At 41.7% G+C, this 21,245-nt stretch overlaps 1 protein-coding gene across 5 annotated transcripts; it reads left to right on the plus strand.

The window, feature by feature from the left end:
- The first annotated feature begins 376 nt into the window (after positions 1-376).
- Positions 377-20,656, plus strand: fbxw2 (F-box and WD repeat domain containing 2). Of its 5 annotated transcripts, none has more exons than XM_028601491.1 (9): positions 377-523; positions 1,249-1,317; positions 2,726-3,061; positions 7,885-8,107; positions 12,607-12,801; positions 17,379-17,512; positions 17,697-17,783; positions 17,869-18,038; positions 20,133-20,656. In XM_028601491.1, exons 3-9 carry the CDS (start codon positions 2,795-2,797, stop codon positions 20,419-20,421), a joined length of 1,365 nt encoding a protein of 454 aa, XP_028457292.1. In that variant the 5' UTR covers positions 377-523; positions 1,249-1,317; positions 2,726-2,794; the 3' UTR covers positions 20,422-20,656. The 5 variants fall into 5 exon arrangements, with proteins under 5 accessions (XP_028457292.1, XP_028457293.1, XP_028457291.1 ...); XM_028601490.1 differs by lacking the exon at positions 377-523 and adding an exon at positions 530-986; XM_028601492.1 differs by lacking the exon at positions 1,249-1,317.
- Positions 20,657-21,245: the final 589 nt, after the last annotated feature.

Here is a 21,245-nt window from a genome sequence, read left to right on the forward strand (position 1 = left end):
TATTAACTGGTAAATACGTTGACATTCATAACTGATTTTAAAATGTCATTTCTTTTAAATACTTGATTAGGCTATATAGACTTTTTTGTGTTTTTTTTGGTCTGCTGTGTGCGTGCCCGCCACCAGTACTGTTTGTTGGTGTGCCTGCACATGGTGTCAATGAGAATAAAGCGAAATTGAATTGAATTGAAAAGTCTATAATTAGTGTGATGTCACGGGACCTTCCTGGCTGCATGGGACCAATGAATCAAAACTACATGCAGGAAATAATATGCGTTATTAGTTTGCCCTCTGGTGGTAATTATCATGGATGTATTAAGAGAACGATAGATAGATCCCAGTACACACACAACGGAACCACGGAGAAAGCCAGGCGTGGACCGGTCCAAGTTGTGCGTGACACCGGAAGCTAGTTATATGACCTGAGCAGCCATGATGTAAAAATAGCCCACAGCGTCGTCTTACAGGAGAGTTAGGTCCAATGAAGAGGAAAATTCCAAGGCAACTGCAAAGCAAAAATAAAGTAAAATGAATGTGTTTGTGTAGCGTATACACATGGGAGGAAGGAAGTAATGATACTTGACTTAATGTTCTGAATATGTTCACTACGTGTTGTTTTTGGGAAATACATCTACGGTGCCTCCTGTAAGACAAAGCCAAGGGTGTTGGAAGCCCAGGCCACGACTAGCGTTCGCATTATCTTGTGGTTTTCACCATCGGGCTGGCTGTTGTCTTTAGACATCCATATGCTGTCAGAGGCTGCTCTCTAGCTCTCTACTGACGTCACGTACACAATGAAGAGAAGACTGACGTCACTCTGTTAGAGTACTCTGATCATGGTGGTTAGCTAACGGGAGCTACGAAGCTAGGTCACTTCTGGGACAGCCCTGACAGGTTAGCTTCGACAGCTAGCTAGCTAGCTAACAGTTGGCTATGTGAAGTGACTGACCGGGAAAGATAAAGAGACTCCCTGCAGCAGCTCTCTGGTTGGTGGACATTACACACGGAACTGTATTCACTACAGTAACGTTGACGGTACCAGGCACTGTTCACGGATTGTTTGGGTGGCACCGGTCGTGTTACTTAGCTAACGTTGCTGCAAAAGTTGCTAACTAGCCAGGTGGCTAACGTTAACTTAGACTAAATGCTAAGTAATCACCTGACAGCAGTTGACTGCAGCTATTTCTGTCATGTTGCCACACACCCAGAAGTCATTGTATCTGGTGCTATGTTCTCTCTGGCTTACAGTGTGATCCATTTGGAACGTTACGCTGAATACTGGACCGTATCGTGAATGCTTGGTCTGTTGGACTACATGTGAGAAACGTATTCAGTCACAATGATTTGAAACATGACATTTAAAACTCTTTTACCAGCTAATTATCGACAGTTTGACTCAATAGACGATTTAAATGATGCATGAATTATTTATTAATTCTCTGAGATGACCCACTAACTATGACTGTGTCATTTCTATTTTTACAGCATGCTGTTGGTGTTTTGCTCTCTGTGAATAGTTGTCATTCAAGATATTTCAATGATGTACACATACTGATGATGGTACCTAATCATCTACAGTTGCCCAATATGTATTAACTCAAGTAACTAGTTGATACATTATGTATTATATTGCATCTATATGATACATTTGGATGTCATGAAACAGTCAGTTAAACATCACATAAAGCCATGTTACTAAGCATTCACATTTCACCACTCACTCTGTTCCTTCACAATTAATAATCAATCAATCAACAGTATAACAATTTCATTAAAGTAAAACTGCCATAGCCTCTCAAATAGAGCTGGGCCATATGGAGAAAATCAGATATCCTGATATTCTTGACCAAATACATCAATGTCGATATTTCGGCGATATTGTAGGGTTGACTGTTGGTGCTTTAACAAAATATCTTCACAATGAGGTAGGGCTGGGCGTTATGGAGTAAATCAGATGTCACGATATTTTTGACCAAATACCTCGATATTGATACCGCAACGATATTGTAGTGTTGACTATTGGTGCTTTCACAAAATATTTACACAATGAGATTTTTGATAAATAATCATCAGTAATGTGGATATAATGACTAAGTGGGTAAAGGCAAATAATACAACAGTTACAACAGTCTGGTAAGTTCAGAAAATGACACCACTTCACTGTAATGCAGCCTTTAAAACCAGGAAAAGACATATTACAATATCCAGAATCTTAGGTGACATCTAGCCTCATGTATCGACATCGATATATTGCCCAGCCATACTCTCAAAGTTAGGGCTGGGCGATATGGACAAAATCAAATATCACGATATTTTTGAACAAATACCTCTATCAATAGCGCAACAATATTGTAGTGTTCACGTGCTTTTACAAAATATTTACACAATGAGATTTTTGATAAATAATCACCAGTAATGTGGATATAATGACTAAGTGGTAAAGGCAAATAATTACTGTACTAGTTACAGTCTGGTAAGTTCAGAAAAGTACATTTACCGTAATGCAGCCTTTAAAACCAGTAAAAGACAACACTTATGCCATATTACGATTTGACGATATCCCAAATCTAAGACGATATCTAGTCTCATATCACGATATCGATATAATATCGATATATTGCCCAGCTCTACTCAGTCTATTTTTGAATGATTGCATATTGAATATCCTCGTCCTATGGGACTCCCTGGGGTTATGAACGGTAACCCTAACCCTGTGATCCTACAGAACGGATGATGAGCTGACGTGCGGCCGGGCGGCGTTCCTGTCGGTGTTGCAGCTGGCTCTCATGTTGCCATGGAGACGGCAGCCTTCGAGGGCTGGCTGCAGTCCGTCTCGGCCTCTTTCCTTACCCTGAACGACCAGCAGCGCAACCAGTCTCTGGACCAGCTGATCTCTCTGAGCGGAGCCGTGCAGCTCCGCCACCTGTCCAACGGGCTTGAGACGCTGCTGAAGAGGGACTTCCTGCGCCTCCTCCCCCTGGAGCTGGCCTTCTACCTGCTGCACTGGCTGGACCCTGAGACCCTGCTCACCTGCTGCCTTGTCTGCAAACAGTGGAATAAGGTCAATATCCTATATGTGATATGTATTGCTAGTGGTGGATTAGGGCTGCACGATATGAGGGAAATATGCCATATGCGGTAACGTTGTTGAATATCTCGATAACGATATAACTTGCCAAAAATAAACAGATATTAAAGTGTGCTCAGTTCTGCTGCTTTCAGTATTCTGCTAAAATACAAAAACAGTTGTTGGAGTTAAAACCAATGAAAGGAAATTATTTCCAGCATTCTTTTATTGAACAAATTGAACATTGAATTGAATATATAATTGAATATATACTATATAGGCAGCACTAAAAAAAGGAATGACTGTTATATTTTACAGTGCAGTTTTCTGAGTGTCCATCGCGATATGTTGCAGCCTTTTGCGATGTGTTTATTGCAGAAGTTGATATTGCGATGACGATTAAAAAAAACAATATATTGTGCCGCCCTATGGTGAATATAGTACTGTAGTCATGGGCGCTTCAGTAATCTTCTCTTTTCATTTGTCTTAAATGTCTCCTTGTTTCCCTCCCGTATTCTCCGTTGCTCCCTCGCGTGGACCTTTGGACTTTATTCAGACTGTGTACAGATCAGTCAAACACTTTGTCAGTGAAAATGTTATCGGCGTCTGTACTTAAAGATATATTTGTAAACTCCTCATTTAATAATCCAGGTAATGCTCAATATGTGTAAAACGATGTAGTAGCCTAACAGTGTAGGGACAATCAGAGTAGTTCAGTCAGATGCACGGTGAGTGATTCAAAGAATCCCAACTCATCACATACTGCCTATAAGCAAATTGTAGTGGATCCAATTCAGAACGTATCTCTGCTTTCATATGACTCAATGTATTTTTCAAAGCATTTCTTGACAACTGAAGTTGAAGCCACCAGTCTATAATCATTATTTTATTGTAGGATAGGAACAATAGCGGCAGGAACAGTGTGTAAATCCAGCGGGCGCTGGGAAACGCACCCAGCAAAGAGATGCCTTCAGCGCCTGTAGATTTCCTTTTGCGTACATGAATTTCACTAATTTTGAACAGGGATCAGTAGTTGTAATGGTCAGTAGTACATTATTACATTCCAGAGAAATGTTTTGTGTCTCAAACCCAAGAATACAATCATTAAGTTAATTTGCTTTTTTCAGTTCATTATGAGGCGCTTGGTTTGTGTGGTCATATTGGTAGCAGCTTTCCCGGAGTCCTGAGCTTTTTTTTAAGTCCATGGAGATGAAACTCTGTTGGATGATGTCTTTGTGTTTTCTTCTTGCATTCCTCAGCAACTGATTGAGTTGCTTCTGCACTGTTTAAACCCCCCCACTCTGTCGTGATTTCTAAAAGCCATTTGTTTCCGGTTGTTGCGGTCCTTTATCTCTCTGGTTCTTTAGCTTTATTGTTAGGATATACTGTAATGTTCTTCTTGGTAACCACACAATCCACAAAAAATTGAATATCTGTAATGGTTTCAGTTCATCAATACCCATGAAAAACTCCCCAGTTGGTGCAGAGGAACAATCCTTTAAGTATCTCTGTGCTGTCCTTTGACCATACATTCACTGACTTAGTCTGTGTTTTACTGCTTAGAGACAGTCTTATAAGTTGGAATCAGATGGACTGTATTAGGGTCTGAATTTGCCAAAATCCGTCTTCCATCTTGCACAGTATGCATTATTTATATTTCTATAGCTTTGGTCTAAAACCTTGTTATGTCGCTGCATCTCTTACTACGCTACAGTTTGTTATGAACAGTCTGCAATTCGAGCTGCTGCTCAAGCTGCATTTCCACTGTGAGGAATGCATGGTAATATACCATCAGTTCAACGTAGGGGTGTTGAAATGAATCATTGCATCAATGCATCGCAATGCGGACGCTTCTGCATGGATGCAGTGACAGACCATAATCGATTATTGCCTACTGATGTTACTTGTTGATTTTCTGGTCGCTGCTTTTTTAGTTTTTGCCTTATGTCTGTGTTCAGGAAGTGTCTTGAAGCCAGGTTTCAGTGATAATCAAAACACAGCAGTCACGAATGTAGCGATTTCCAGCGAGTTGTAATTCCAAGTCGTCCTTTCTATGCACCAGGGATCTGGCATTGTAGAGATGCAGGCTCGGTAGAGATGACTTGTGTGCTATGCTAGCCTTAGCATAACACCGGACCTGCGGCTATTCTCTCCCTCCTCCGTCTGCGGTGCTTCCTAGACCTGACAACAATCCACTGAGAGCCCGGCGGTCTCGCTATGTCGTCTGGGATGTTGTGCTTATAATGAAAGACACTCAAAATAGATATCTGGTGTTGTTCACCGATGTCCAAAAGGTTCTGGCGGGTGTAGCGGATGTTGGCAGATTTTTTTAAAAACAAAAAAACAAAAAACTTTTGAACAGCAAACTGGGTCACTTGGGAACAAACTCTCTGGTCTCTTTTCTTCATTCTCCATCTCTCTTTTCTGTTCTTCAATGTACAGTAGCCACGAAGCCTTTCTCAGCTGTTAACAGACTGTTATGCTACCTGGCTAGCTAGCAGCTATAATGTTAACCCAGCATATTGCCTTAAGTTTTTAAATGTATAATTATTTGTTTTTAGGGCTGGGCAAGTTAACGCGTTATTATCGCATTAACTCATTAATTAATTACCCACAGACAATTATTTTATTGCGCATTAACGCTGTTTTTATTATTGTAAAAGTCTGTTAATCACTGACTGGTGCCGCGCTTACAGGAAATGGAAAAGAAAAGAATTGACGGATAAACAAACCAACGAACATGGAGAAGGGTACAGAACTTTTGCATGGCCATTTTCATTTTAAAGTTCTTCTAGACGGCGCAGTCGACAGAACCAAAGTTATTTGTAACCACTGCAAAGTTGAATTTTCTTCTCACCGGAGTACTTCCAGTCTGAAATATCACCTACATGCAATACACACCGTTGATACCAGCAAATCATTCAGCGAAACAGACAGTGGTGCGAGGCGTTGGCAGACTACGTTAGATGCAGCGTGTGGGAGAAGTATAGATTAACAAAGGCAAGCAAAGCTAACAGATGCCATAGCGAAGTGGAGAGCTACAGACCCATTAGTGTTGTGGAGGACGTCGGTCTGAGAAACATTCTAAGAATCACAACAAATGACGGCAGGTATGAGAGTCCCTCAAAACGCACCATCACAAGAAGAATACACCAGTTGTATGAAAAGGAGAGGACCGCAAAAGAGACCCCTTTACAACGTGTACCTCTCACTGGGGACTACTGGACATCACTGGGTAACCATAGTTACCTCGGAGTTACAGTGCATTATATTGATGAACAGCGGGCGCTGCATTCACATGCTCTGACTGTAATGAAAACAGAGGAGAGACATTATGCTGAAACGTTTGTGCTTCACCTCACTCTAACAGGGACATTTGGTACTGAACAGAAACTGGTTATAGCAGGGACATTTGGTACTGGACAGAGACTGGTTATAGCAGGGACATTTGGTACTGGACAGAGACTGGTTATAGCAGGGACATTTGGTACTGAACAGAGACTGGTTATGCTACTCCCTGATAAAAGAAAACAAATGTTTCTTCTGTTATCTCAGAAATTGCCTGTTTTAATGTTATGATTGTGGCTCAGGATTTTGTGGGCAGTTTTATTTTATATATAACAAACAGGATAACATGAATGCCCTGGCAGTGGCAATAAGCTTTAATTTTGTATTTGCTTTGATTACTTTGTTTAAGTTGAGATTTACACTAAATATTGTATTTAACTGCTACTGTATAAACAAAATGCTGATGTTAAGTGTTTGCAGAACAAATGTTATGGCACTTTCGTTCATATGACAAAACATTTAAAATAAAATTGCGCTATACACTACTTTTTAATTCATTATTGGATTTTGCGTATAACAATGCGATTAATCGCATTGTTTAATTTGTTTTAATGGTAATGAAGAAAGTTAGTTGTGGCTCATTATCGTGTTATAAAGTTATAGACATGAGTGAGAAGGGTAGGCAGTTAATATGAATCCCCTCTCAATACAACCATTTTAATCCGACCGCAGCACTAGGGCTGGGTATCGTTCAAAATTTTTCGATCCGGTGCCAATTTCGATACCTCAGTTTCGATGCCGGTTCCTAACAATACTTTTTTCGATACCATATGTTTTAAAATCCATAAACATCAACAAAAATACAATAAACACAAAGCTTTTATTTTCCATCTTAATTGTGAATCAAAACAGTTATCAAAATTAAAAAATTCTGTGTGCGTGCGTGTTTGTGTGTGTGCCGGAGCTCCACTGTGTGTCAATATGCAGAGAGGACAGATAAGCTTGCGCTCAGACGCTTTTAGAACCAAAATTTGGCACCGAAAGACCTAATTTTTCGATACTCATAGGATTGATTTTATGATTTTTTTTGGTGCCATAAAAGTATCGAAGTTCGGTACCCAGCCCTACGCAGCACTCTTGGTGGCTATGCACCCTCTGGCGGTATATCAAAAATTTGTATCCTTCAATAAATTAAAATGAAAAAAACATGCTTATCTCTCAAAATAAGGTGCAAATTAATTTGGTATTGGTACTCAGGTGTTGGCACTAGTATTAAAAGTTACAGAGTTACAGGAAGTTTTTAATCCAGTTATGGTAAATTGGCATACATAAATTACAGTCATTTCCTAAATGGATAGGGTTACCTAATATCATATTAAAGGTAAAGCCAGAAATAATTCAGTTTTAGAATCTAAACACCACATGTATAAAAAGTACTGTATATCAGCTCACCCTTTCTAGTATTGATGTACTGGTCATTCAGCCATGGAAGTGTTCCAACATTCCAATGAGCGTTTGTCTCCTTGCAGGTGATCAACTCGTGTACAGAGGTGTGGCAGGGTGTGTGTCGGGAGCTGGGCTGGAGGATTGACGAGTCCATTCAGGAAGCCCCCCACTGGAAGGGGGTCTACCTGAAGGCTAAACTGCGCATGGTGCAGCTGCAGGATCAGGAGGCATTTGAGACATCGTCCCTGATTGGCCACAGTGCTCGGGTCTACGCCCTCTACTATAAGGACGGCCTCCTCTGCACAGGTATGCTGGGGCTCGCCTTCACTTTCTATGTGGCAAAGGCTGACCATACTATGACCATAGCTTTGAATCAACACCTCAACATGCATAGGCTGTTTTATTGCATTACACTGAATCAATGCTTTTGTTATGGCATCTAATCGCTGCATTCATTGATTTACCTTGTAACGTTTTGTGTGTTTGCAATCAGTCGCCTGTTTACACATCCAGCAGACACCAGACCAGCAAGTCCATTGTGTGTCAGTTTCAGGGGCCTGATATTGTGCTTGCTAGCACACTTACTGTATAAGCTTTACTGCGATGCTTCAGTGGAATGGGGCTTTGATTAATGTTATTTATTCCTGCTATGCCAAGCTAAAATGTCTGCTGTGAAAAGTGGGTATTGTTTGATTAATTCAGCCCTATTTTAATTACACAACCGCAAAATGGACAGGCTTTAATAGCCAAGTGGTAGGCCTCGGGCCTCGGAGATGCACTCTTTTGCAGCACTTCTTAAAGCAACGGCTGCACACTTTGTGTCCTCCTGATGCCTTGAGATGTCTGCAGAGATTTAATGAACTGACGGAGAAGCTTTTCATACAGCAAAAAGTAGATGTGGACAACAGATACTAGAAGGAACACTCATAATCATTTAGAGAGAAATGCAGACTGATTTACTGATGTTACTGCCAGTGTTCATTTTGTAACAAAAACTATGACTTAAAATATTCGCCAACAACCTTTTCTATCCATGCATAAGGCCTTGTCCACATGTACACAGGTATTTTTAAAAACACAGCTAAACGGTGTAAAAGTGTGTCTGTATTTCACTGGCGAGGATTCTAACACCAGACTGTAGCTGCCGTTTTCTGAAAAACACAGACGAGATGTGTCACCTTTTTCAGCCCTTCTGAGTTTGCAGGTATGATTTTAATATAACATTATTATAGTCATTATGGCCTTTTAGAAAAATGTTTTTTTGTGGAGGTGGGCCCCTGTGGGGTGGGCTAAGCTTTTGTCCTTAATGGCATTTTTTCCCCCTTACATTACTTTTACTTTTATACTTTAAGTAGTTTTGAAATCAGTACTTTTACACTGTTACTTGAGTAAAAAGCTTGAGTTGATACTTCAACTTCTACAGAAGTCTTTTCAAACCCTAGTATCTATACTTCTACTTGAGTAATGAATGTGAATACTTTTGACACCTCTGGTCCCAGACTGGCGATGTTTTTATGGCAGTGTTGGATTATGTAGCAGTGACCTACGTAGCATTCTGATGCCTCAATACAATGGAACAGTAACTGCACATTTAAGTGTTAAAAGTCCTGCTAGCAAGCCTGTTAGCAGCACTTGAACCAGCACCATTGCAAGAAATGTGGCCTTATACTGTAGGTGCCGCCTAACAAAGAAGATAACGGTGCACTCTCTGACGTTACAAGACAAAAACTGTCGACATAACACACAACCAGCGGTTCTGAGCGTCTTTACTCCGGCCAAAGTTCCAAGAGCTCTGCTTACAGTGACCTAAATGTGTGGACGAGGCCTGAGACAAGATGGCACTGACGTCATTAAACAACATTGTTGATGAAAAAACACTAAAATAGTAGTATATTATTAATAGGGGTGTCATGATTCTCCAAATCCTTCTCCAAGGTCACGATTCAATTCTCGATTTTTACTTTTTTTTTTTAAAGCACAGGTTGCTATGCCATTTTTAGACTAGACTTGTATGTAATATAATATCTGACCTTTGTTCGCAATGTACCATATTACATTGTCAAATTTTAAAACATTTATTAACATAATGTAACAATAACATATCTTCAGTCAATTGGAAACTTGACAATTTGTCAATAAAGACGAAAGAAAGAGAGAGAAAGAAAAAAATTGCTCAGCACACGGAGTTTGGTGTTAAAGCCCCCAACGTCGCACTAGGATTAGGCAATGGTTATGGTTGAAGACGACAGTTGCAGCGCTGCCTTGAAGGCTTAGTTGGGGGCTTAAAACCCCATCAAGCCAGCACAGCAGTTGAGCAGACAGAGAGCAGAGAGGCCGACTCGGCAGTCCCCTAACCTGTTGCTCTCTCTAATATAACCAATATAAGCTGCTCTGTTTAGGCTACAAAACGTGCATGCAGGCTGAAATTCAACAGTGCAGTTTTGTTGGGATAAAGCTATAAGCAGAAGGAATATCCGCTAGCTGCTAGGCTAATGTGCAATGGTAAACACACAGAATATGGTACATGCACATAGCAGAGCTTGAAAACTGTAGCTTTTTTGTCGACAACGTGAACGTTGTCAACATAACTCACTGGAAATCCAAAATACTTTCACACACTTCAGTGAAAGAAGAGGGGGCTCAAGTTCTGTCGATGGGTCTCCAGCATCTGCAGTTACCATGCTATCTTTTGACTGGCTGTAGCTACGTTACAGGAGGTTGACTGACTCGCAGCACTTCAACACGTGTGTTTTTTTTCTGCTTGACAAGCCGGCCAGACGTGACATGGAGGCGTAGCAGTATCGACGATTACATTTTTTTTATTCAAGATTGTGACTTAATTTTGATCGATTTCGATTTAAAATCAAAATTGTGACACCCTTAAAGGTGCAATATGTAATATTGTATGTAATACTGGCAGCTAGCGGTTAAAATAGTTACTGCACTACCAATTCAAAATACTAGAGAGTCGTTTCCCCCGCCCCCTCCTGCCCAGACTCGAAATTCACGGAGGTTGCCAGGCTGAGACCGCAGCATTCACAACAATGTTGCTAGACGCTTTTCTCACATAGCCAGACATTACTCCACAGCACAGCGCAGTAGCTAACGTTAGATGCTAGTCTCACATAGCCAGACATTACTCCACAGCACAGCGGAGTAGCTAACGGTAGATGCTGGCTATATTGACAGTCATAAAAGCCCGTGCTCACGCGGAGCTCTGTAACCAACTGACAGACACACTTTTTTGGCTTAAAATGACAGTATGAACCGCTAAAAACACAACAACCTCACTGTCCTCTCCACACGCCAGTCAGGCACACTTCCCCGGGTTAGAATTACAATACGAAACGCTAAAAATACCATTACCTTGCTGACGGAACACACTTCATTGGCTTGGAATTACGGCAACAATCGCTAAACACACTGCAAACTCACAGTCCTCTCTTTCCGATTTACAGCCCCCCTCTCGTGGCTTAAAATAACTCACCGTTGTCGGCTGCAGCCGCTGAAGAGGCTACACGTTGTAAACAGCCATGGGCTGCTTGCCTGGTCCTCCCGGTAACGTTAACAGTTAGCAGGGTTAGCAGGGTTAGCATGGCGGCGTTAGCCAGGACCAGTCGGGATCACTTTACTGGCTATGTCTCAATTGTTTTTGCGAGTAACCAACTCGGGTACTCTAGCTATATAATTCAATGTGAGTACACAAATGTTGAAATGACAAAAAATGCCCATCCCTAGTAGCTGTGATAAATTAGCCTGAAGCTAATGCTTACCTGTTCAGGAGAAAATAAGCCAACTCTGCGTCCTTTTGGGATCTAAGCTGTCTCCATCTTTCAAATACATCTCCAATATTTACCAGGGGGTTGTTACGTCTCTGGTCACGCAACTGTTAGAAACATGCTGTTTTCTTTTTTTATGTCATGTAGAATCTATCTCCGTTGATCCTGTTGGTTTGTTTGCTGCTTTCATGGCTGTACTACCGTTACAGCTGTAGCGTGCTGGGTTTATGTTTTACAGGTATATATCTGGCAACCCGGCCTGCCTGTCAAACTGGGCCGTTGATAACAACACACAGATCAAAACATAAACATAAATTCCGTCACGGAATGTAAATTTCAAAAAGAAAAAATACTGACATTAGCATTGTTGTCAGAAAAGATAGTATTTCAGTTTAACATGTTTCCTTAATATCTGATGAGGCATTGGTGTCATTTTTGGATTTATTACAGTACAAATATTACATATTGGACCTTTAATTATTAATATGAATAATAGTAATCCAAAATTCAGACCCTTAAAGGTACTACCGGCTCAAAGCCTGCTTAGAATTAGTGTGTAGTCTGGAACTACAACACAGTTACAGAATAGACCCAACACAGCAATCGCTTCCTGTAGATAACTGGCCGTTGATTTGAATTGTGGAGATTTGTGAAATCAGCAAACTAGTTTCTTTCTGTCGTTATTTTCATCCGTAACTGTAAAGGTATACAGTTAACCTATCTGTCGTCTCTGCTGTGCTTATTTTCTGTCCTGTGTTGCTTTTTTAGCATCTCATAGCGTCTATAACAGGTCTTGGAATCCATGGCTTTTGTCTTTAAAAACACATGCCCAAACTGAGGCATGGCTTCCTTTAGCACAACATTTAAAATGATGAAAATGTAAAAAGGAGGGTCCGCTGCTACACATTAAGCTATTCAGACAGAGCAGTGTTGCAGGTTTGACCCATGTCACTGTGTCTGTCTGGATGGGCTGCTATAGGTGTGTCGCAGCTCGCAGCCATAACCGAGATGCCCTCTTGTTTTCAGGCTCCGATGACCTCTCTGCCAAATTATGGGACGTGCGCACTGGGCAGTGCATTTATGGAATTCAGACACACACCTGCGCCACCGTGAAATTTGATGAACAGAAGCTGGTGACTGGGTCCTTTGACAACACTATGGCATGCTGGGAGTGGAGCACAGGTGCTAAAATCCAGCAGTTCCGTGGCCACACTGGAGCAGGTTAGTGTAAATGTAGCAAATATATCTGTTCTGGGCTGTTTGGAGTAATAAGCAAGCAACACTTTCTTTATATAGCACATTTCAACCCAGTGTACTCAGGTATACAAAAAACATATGTGCAGGGGTTTTCCTGCATAGATAATTATCTGGGAAGAGACGCACGCACGCAGTTGGATGCTGTCCTCATCTCCTACTTCAATGCCTAACGAATCTATCTCTTTCTCTCCCCTGTCTTTCACTGGCTGAAGCTTGAAAATACTGTAAAACAAATTAATAACATAACTAATTCCGCTGGCCGAGCAGTTCAGCTCTGTTTCTGACTGATACCTCCAGTTCATCCTCAACTCGGGCCTTTTTCAGTCGCGGAAAATACTTCTCAATAGGCTACTCATCTGGATTGAAGCAGCAAACATTCAGTGTAAGAGTAAAAAATAACATTTATAATACGTTTATTTGATTCACAGCTGCTACATATAGTGTTTTGACCTCGACAACTCTGCATTTTACCGTAAACTTGCGACTAGTTAACTTTCTAAAGCAGGCGCAATCGCTTGTTTGCTAAGAGTCGGGTCGGGACTCCAGCGTTAACACACTGACAACATTTTATTCAGAATCTAAAATATTTTTATAACACTTTTTAATGTGTGATTGTGTAAAGGTGTTCCCGAGATAGATACCAACCTTTTGTGAACTTGTGAATTTCGCCAGCCGTCTTCTCTCCTTGATGGAGACAGACGCTGTGTGCATGGTGGGATCGATGGTGTTTTAAGCCTCCAACGTCGCCTTACAGGCACTAACCCTCACCGTAACCTTAAACATAACCATTGCCGCGGTGCCTGGAAGGTGACGTTTGGGGGGCTTAAAAAACCCAACGTAGCACAGTGGGAGGGGCTGTGTGTGTGTATACCCAAACCAGAAGCCCTGGATCAGCAGTCAGGTACGACACATGCTGTGTGCTCGCTCTCTTGCGTTTAGATCAGCCATTTACTGTAGATGGAGTATAAAACAGCAAACCATTCGAGAGTCAAAGCAGCAATACAAACAGAAGCTGGAAGGCTACAACTCTGCTGCTGATGCCAGGCGCATGTGGCAAGGCCACAACACATCCCGACTATAAGGGCACCACCACGGAAATATGCAACACCCCCATCTCCCTACCTGAACAGCTGAATACATTCTGTTCACACTTGGACACAGAGGAGGCTCGTCAGCTGATGTCCACAAAGTCCGGAGGAGAATGAACCCCCGAGGCAGCCGGCCCAGGGAACAGATGTGTTATGGAACTGGCTGATGTTCTCACCTTTATCTTTAACCTGTCTTTCACACGTGACACAGTCCCAACCTGCAGCAAATCCACCACCACCATGATACCAGAACCTAAAAGGAGCCCAGTCATGTTACAGTCTTCCCCGACAAACTCACAAACTGTACAATCTTGGCCTGAACCCCACACTCTGGGACTCACTGGCAGACCTGAGTAAAAATGTGGTCGATTCCGAGACAAGACCTTCAAAAAGTGACCGATCCCGAGTACTACGACACTGGCTGCAGAGAGTGGTAAGGACTTCTGAGAAGATCAGGGCGCCCCACCGCAGAGCTGCAGCATTATAAACTCCACACACCCTGTTACACGTTGTTCGCTCATACAACCATCACACACGACAACAGTAACATTAACTGTCCTTTAGATTTGTTTTAAAATAGAAATAAAACCCATTTTGTTTTTTGCGTATTAGCGCCCACATTCATCAAATAAAAAAAGCGTGTACTTATCATGTGACAAGAGTTGACCGACAGACGGTGGAGGATCTGGTGCAAAAAGTGCCTATTTGGCAATATTTTGGATTTAAACCCAGTGCTAATAGGGAACCTGAAACCTTTGGCAGCATCTGGAGACTGGAAAGCTCGACCGGAGAGGCCAGAGATCAGGGGTCTCATTTATAAACGTGGCGTACGCACAAAACGGGGCTGAAAATGTGCGTACGCATCATCCCAGGCAAAGGTTGTGATTTATAAAAAACAAACTTGACGGGAGAATGTGCGGTCCTCCACGCAAACTCTGACCCATGCGTACGCACATTTTGGAGACAAAATAGGAATTGGCGACGCAGATGTTGAGGTGGTGAACTGCAGTCAGACTGCAGAAAGTACATGTGGGAATAAACGATTAGGCTACTCTTAATATGTTTAAGTAGTAATGCCTCACGCACATTTCTTCACACCATATCATGAAGATTGTACTGAGTGATAATTGAGTGATAATTGTTCCATAAACACCTCCAACTCAAATTTTAAATCAAAAGTCGTTCTTAATATTTAATCAGCGCTGTCTACGCCACATTGTCCGATCACGGAGCGCAGGAGGAGGAGATGGCCCGACTGCATGGAATACAGGATATCATCAAATACCCTACCATTAGATAACTGCACAACACAGTGTAAATAACTAAATATCTGTCTTTAAAACTGTGCATATATCATCAAATGTCAAAGTCTGGAAATACAGCCGTTAAGCTCTCGCGCAATCGTTACGCTCTATGTCCTCGTTATCAGTCCGAACTTTAATACCGTTTGTGACAAAACCTGCATGAAGAAAAGTGTGTTTGCCTATTACATTTTGATTTCAATTTTGATTTTAGCAAGGTGTTAACAATCACAAATTGTTGTGGGCTAAACGTATAAATACTGCGGTGGACCCATGCGTAATGCTGCATGATGGCCCTGCTGGCCCTGCAGGAGGACCGGAATGGAAGAATCAGGAGAGAAAGAGACTTCAGAGACCATGACGATGACTGGCTCATATGCCGTTTTAAATTCCCTAATATAGCTGTAATAGTAATATAGCTGCGCTCTTGGATCTATGCACTGAATTGGGTCCAGTAGAGAGGGCAACGCGCCGGAACCGTGCCATCCCGGTCCAAATACAGGTCCTCGCCACTCTGGGTGAAACCGGCTGTTTCCAGAGGGAAATGTCAGACAGCTAAGTGTTTTTTTTTTTTAAATAAATATTATATATAATCTTCAACTTCATCACTAAGGCTTGTTTGGATATAATATATAGTTCTGTTAAATCTTATTATATACGTCTGGTATATCGAAGTTGTCCCAGAGTGCCGTAATGCCTGCTGTTTTGGAAGATTTTATTAATAAAGGTAGTCTATAGATCCGGTTTCCATACACTGTGCGACAACAGGCCAACATTATAATTCAATTGGCAGCAATTCCCGAGCGTCTGAGAGTTTTTTTTTTTTTTTTTTTTTTTTCTCCGCCAGTCGTCATGATTCGGCATGATTCGGTGTAACGAAAGAGCCTGCAAGGGTCATTAACATACTGATCAGCATTTACGAGGTGCTTTACATTGACTATTTATGGTTAAAAATGGGCGTGTACAGGGCGGGATAAGAGGCTGATCCATGTATGCACACTTGTACTCAATCTCTGTTTGCTTACAGGTGTGCGTACACACGGTTTTATAAATCTAACTTTTTTTCGGCGTACGCCAATTTGGGCTTTTGGACACTTATAGTAAGGATCCTAGTTTTATAAAACTCAGTGTGTGATAGATTTTGTAAACGTATGTATTCATTTGATGTTAGGGCTAAACTATTAATCGCTGTCAAATCAACATTGGAAAAATTGTGATTAGCTAATAGTGGAGACCGGGATGTATCGATTGAGCAATATTTAGTTGAATGTTTGCTGTAACATTTTGGTTTAATGTTTTTTTATTCCTCTTTTTGTGTGTGGGGCGGGTGTGGCTCAGTGGTAGAGCGGAAGGTTGGTGGTTCGATCCTTGGTCCTGCAGTCCCATGTCAAAGTGTCCCTGGGCAAGACACTGAACCCCGAGTTACCCCCGATGCTGTGCATCGGGGGTGTGAATGTGTGTGAATGATTATCTGATGAGCAGGTGGCACCTTGTACGGCAGCCTCGGCCACAGTGTATGAACGTGTGTGAATGGTTCCTGTACAATGTTAAAGCGCTTTGAGTAGTCGTTGAGACTAGAAAAGCGCTATATAAGAACAGTCCATTTATATTTACATTTTTATTATTGTATTTACTGTTCAAATGCTGGAATAATGTTACATATCACAGATTGTTAACAGAAACATCCTATTTTCAGTGGATAACTTTATTTAACATGATGGTAGAAGGTGTAGATGTTGCTGTTGAACTGAGACAGATCACACATTTCAGTTTACAGGAAAGTACTGATCATTTTTATTGGAATTGTTTATTATTAGAACTTTATCTTTAGTGATAAGTGTTCTGTTTGGCTGCTCAATGTTCCACACTTATTAAAGAAAAACAATTATTTCTGCAATTCATATCCATGTTCTCATCCTTCCATAAGAACATAGAGCAGTTTAGTTGGTGTCTCACGTTAGAACGCTCCATGACATGTTAGTAATAGTGAACGTAGCTAAACTTTTAAGAAAAATTTCCTAATCGCAATATTTGGCACAAAATCACAATTAGATGTTTTCACCAAATCGTACAGCCCTATTTGATATCGTGGCATTTTGATGAATCTTGCAGTTTTGCACCTTCTTTTGAAAGCCTTGTTGTGTGTGCTCAGTGTTCAGTGTGGACTACAATGATGAACTGGACGTGCTGGTCAGCGGCTCCGCGGACTTTACGGTGAAGGTTTGGGCTCTGTCTGCTGGGGCGTGTCTCAACACTCTGACGGGACACACCGAGTGGGTCACCAAGGTCAGCCATCTCATTCTAGGAAATGAGTTTGATCTTATTCATGCATAGTTTTAGTTAATACTGACATGTTCCCAGTTTCCTTTTGGTATTAATGTCATGTTAGTTCCTCAGCAGTCCCAAACTAAACTGACAGGATCAGAGTAATGCAGTGCTTGACGTGTTTGGTGTTGTTATCTCCCATCAGGTGTTGCTACAGAAAAGTGAGGTGGAATCTATGGTGCACAGTCCTGGGGATTATATCCTCCTAAGTGCTGATAAGTATGAAATTAAGGTAAAGGTCCTGTCTCCTGCCGTCTCTTGTCTTTGTCTCGTGTTCTCATGTGTGAGCTGCTTTATGAAGTGTGTTCCCTCTGCAGGTCTGGCCTTTAGGGAGAGAAATCAACTGCAAGTGTTTGAAGACGCTGTCAGTGTCCGAGGACCGCAGCATCAGCCTCCAGCCTCGCCTGCAGTTTGACGGACGCTACATCGTCTGCAGCTCTGACCTCGGAGTCTATCAGTGGGACTTTGCCAGTTTTGAGATTCTCAGGTAAAATATATGGCTGCCCTGTAGCTGGTCATAGACTGTACTAAACATGGACGCAGTCTCCTTGTGACGTCACCCACTGCTTTCTGAAACATGAAGCTCAACGTGGGCGGCTCACGCTGGCTCTATCCGTTGCCGTCTTTGCCTCGGCTGACTCCGCTTAACTCCAGTCTAAACCAAAGATGTGCAAAGAGGGGGAGTGTGGTGACCCCGAGGGGGAGTGTGGTGACCCCGAGGGGGAGTGTGGTGACCCCGAGGCGGAGTGAATGAAGCCCATGAAGCCGTCTTATGTCGGCCACATGTGACGCACCCACCTGTTTCTCAAAGCTGAGCTAGCTATCTAGCTAGCTGTATAGACCAAAGCTGTTTTTTGTACTAAGCTGTAAACATGGTTACTTCTTTTGTAAATTTGGGCATTTCAGCATAGATGTCAATGGTGACTGACTCACTGTTGGAGCCAGCCTCGAGCGGACATTCGAGGAAATGCTGCTTTGGCACATTGGCTTAATTTTTCAGCACCTGAGGTTACCTCTTGATTCTTGTATAGTTTAGAGCAGATGTCACAAGGTGTGTAACAGTAATAATAACAATCCTACCACATTTTAAAATGGCATAACAATAAAACAAAAATGGCTATGTTTTTACATGTGTCCAAATTGGCTAGGTTTACTGTCCAGGTTTGAGCTTTTGCTCAGGTTTTGAGCAGCTTCTTGTGTCACTTGAAAAGAAAAGTCTTTTGGTCCCAGGTAAGCGTGAATGTAAAGCGAGCTGTGACACTGCTGGTGTTGCCAGCTGCATGATTAAAGCTGAGCTGGATGATGAGAGATCTCTGCTGTAAACTGACGACAGCTTTGAGCTATGACGGTGCTAAATTGCCTTTTCAAGATAACATTGGCCGACATACAAGTATGTTTGCTTAGTTTATTTAGTATTAACAGGCGTCCTATGATCATCGTTCATATACCATAATTCTAGTTCTAAGAGATGTGTCTAAAACTATGAATGGTCTGTTAAGGGGAAAGAAATTGCACCCAGAATGGGGAACACCAAGGCAACTGAAAGATTGTTTGTCAGGGCTGAATCAGTGATTGCGTAATGTGACCCAGTGCCAGGTTTTAGCAATGTCTGAGCTGCACTGCCATCCGTCAGTACCGGTGAAGAACAGTCACCTTAAACACCTTCAATCATATCAAAGTCAGAAGCCAGACTGAACCTTCACGAGCATTACAGTGGCCAATGAATATTCTAAATTTGATTTCATAAATGAATTTGAGTTTTTTTTTTTTTTTTTAAACCTTTATTTATCTAGGTAAACTGTTTGAGAACAACTTCTCATTTAGTTTGAGTTTGAGAATGCATAACTGTTACTTATGAATAAATGTCTTTTACATTCAAGCCCTCGCTAAATGAGTTTACACAATGTTGATTAAGCCTTTTACTGCCAGGGAATCTCTCTGGATCGCCCAGAATACAGAGTTGTGTTGTCTGGTGTCTGTGGAGACATACCTGCGCTGGCACACCTGACGTTTGCCCATACAGCTGATTTGTAGTCAAAGCGTCTTAAGTGTTATTTACAGCCAGACGAAAAGAAAAAAAACTGTGTCTCCACCACATTTTGCTGTCATTTATGGTCTTTGTCCTCTGTTCTCAGTTTGACCCTTAGACTGTATATAAAGAGGGACAGCTTTGAAGCCAAAACATATGGATGGCCTTGTGGCTGGATGTAGTATAGGTCAAAAGCCCCACCCCCTCCATGTTAGTGGATGGGACATGAGCCAAACACAAAAATCTAAGTACATGTCAGATAAATGTTTCCCAAAGATGTTTCTGTCATATTAGGTTGTTCTGATCACGTTGATGTTAATGTTTCAGATCAGTTTGGTTTTTATTAGTTACTTGATGCTATAAAAACGCGCTGAAAAACAGCGAGACCACAAAATATCTTCATTTGTGACCTTTTATTAATGTAACAGCACCTGACCGTTAAGTACGGTGGGCTGATACGGCTGGAATCATTTATTAAGAAGAAACTTTCTGATGCATCACTCTGTTTACTGTTTATAGTGTTATATTAACAGCATGTTTTCATGTTCCTAGGGTGATCAAAACGCAGGACCCAGCTAACCTGTCCCTGCTCAGCTTTGGCGAGGTGTTTGCGCTCCTTTTCGACAACCACTTCCTGTATGTGATGGACCTGAGGACAGAGGCCATCTCGGGCCGCTGGCCTCTGCCAGCCTACAGGAAGTCCAAACGGGGATCCAGCTTCCTGGCCGGTGTGACCTCCTGGCTCAACGGCCTGGACGGGGACAATGACTCTGGACTGGTGTTTGCCACCAGCATGCCGGACCATAGCATTCATTTAGTACTGTGGAAGGAGAACGGATAGACAGCACGCGCGCTCTGGAATATATGAACCTTAACAGCCAACATAGATCATGCATGGACCAAAGCATTTAGTTTTTATCGGTTTCTTCCTCATACAGTCCCACTCCAGACACCCACTTGGACATCCACGGATGGAAAACTAAGATGATGAAACTATTACTGGTGCGCTAGATCAACACATCTATGACAATTAAAGGTTCCAAAATAAAGAACAATAGAATTTCTCCTGTAATATATTTGAACGTAGTGGTGTAAATGTTTTTGGCAGATTTGCTCTTCGATCCATTTGGCGTTGTGCAGTAAAGGAGAACTACAGTTTTTTCCAACCATATTTCCCTATGTTTTTATGTCTAAGTGAGTGATGGGAACAACAATCTTTGACATTGGTCCAGTATTAAGAGAGATCGCTGCAGTCAGCAGTGGAGAAACAAGCTACAATGTAAGTTAATAGGGCAATTGTCCAGCTTGTATTTAACTTCACAAAAGTGCTGGTTTTGCCGCTGACAGACTCAGATTATTATTCTAAGTGTTTGACAACATTATGGAAAGGATCCCTACAGAGATAGACCTTTAAAACCTCTTTAAGACCTTTCTGTTTAACCTGAAACAGCTTCAAGATTGCTAGCGCTAAACCCACCAGACTCCATTTAAAAAAGCAATACTTTTAGTGTGTATAGAGCCAACATATTTTCACATGTAAATCTGTAAACTGTGTTTATTTCAACCAAAACTAGAGTTGTGATGGTTGGAAAAGTGGCAAGACGACCCAAAACGGCTTTTCGTAGATTTAGTTTCTGTCGACTTTGAATGAAGTGTATTTGAAGT

The sequence above is a fragment of the Perca flavescens genome, chromosome 16, assembly GCF_004354835.1.
Source record: "Perca flavescens isolate YP-PL-M2 chromosome 16, PFLA_1.0, whole genome shotgun sequence".
Classification (NCBI taxonomy): Eukaryota; Metazoa; Chordata; class Actinopteri; order Perciformes; family Percidae; genus Perca; species Perca flavescens.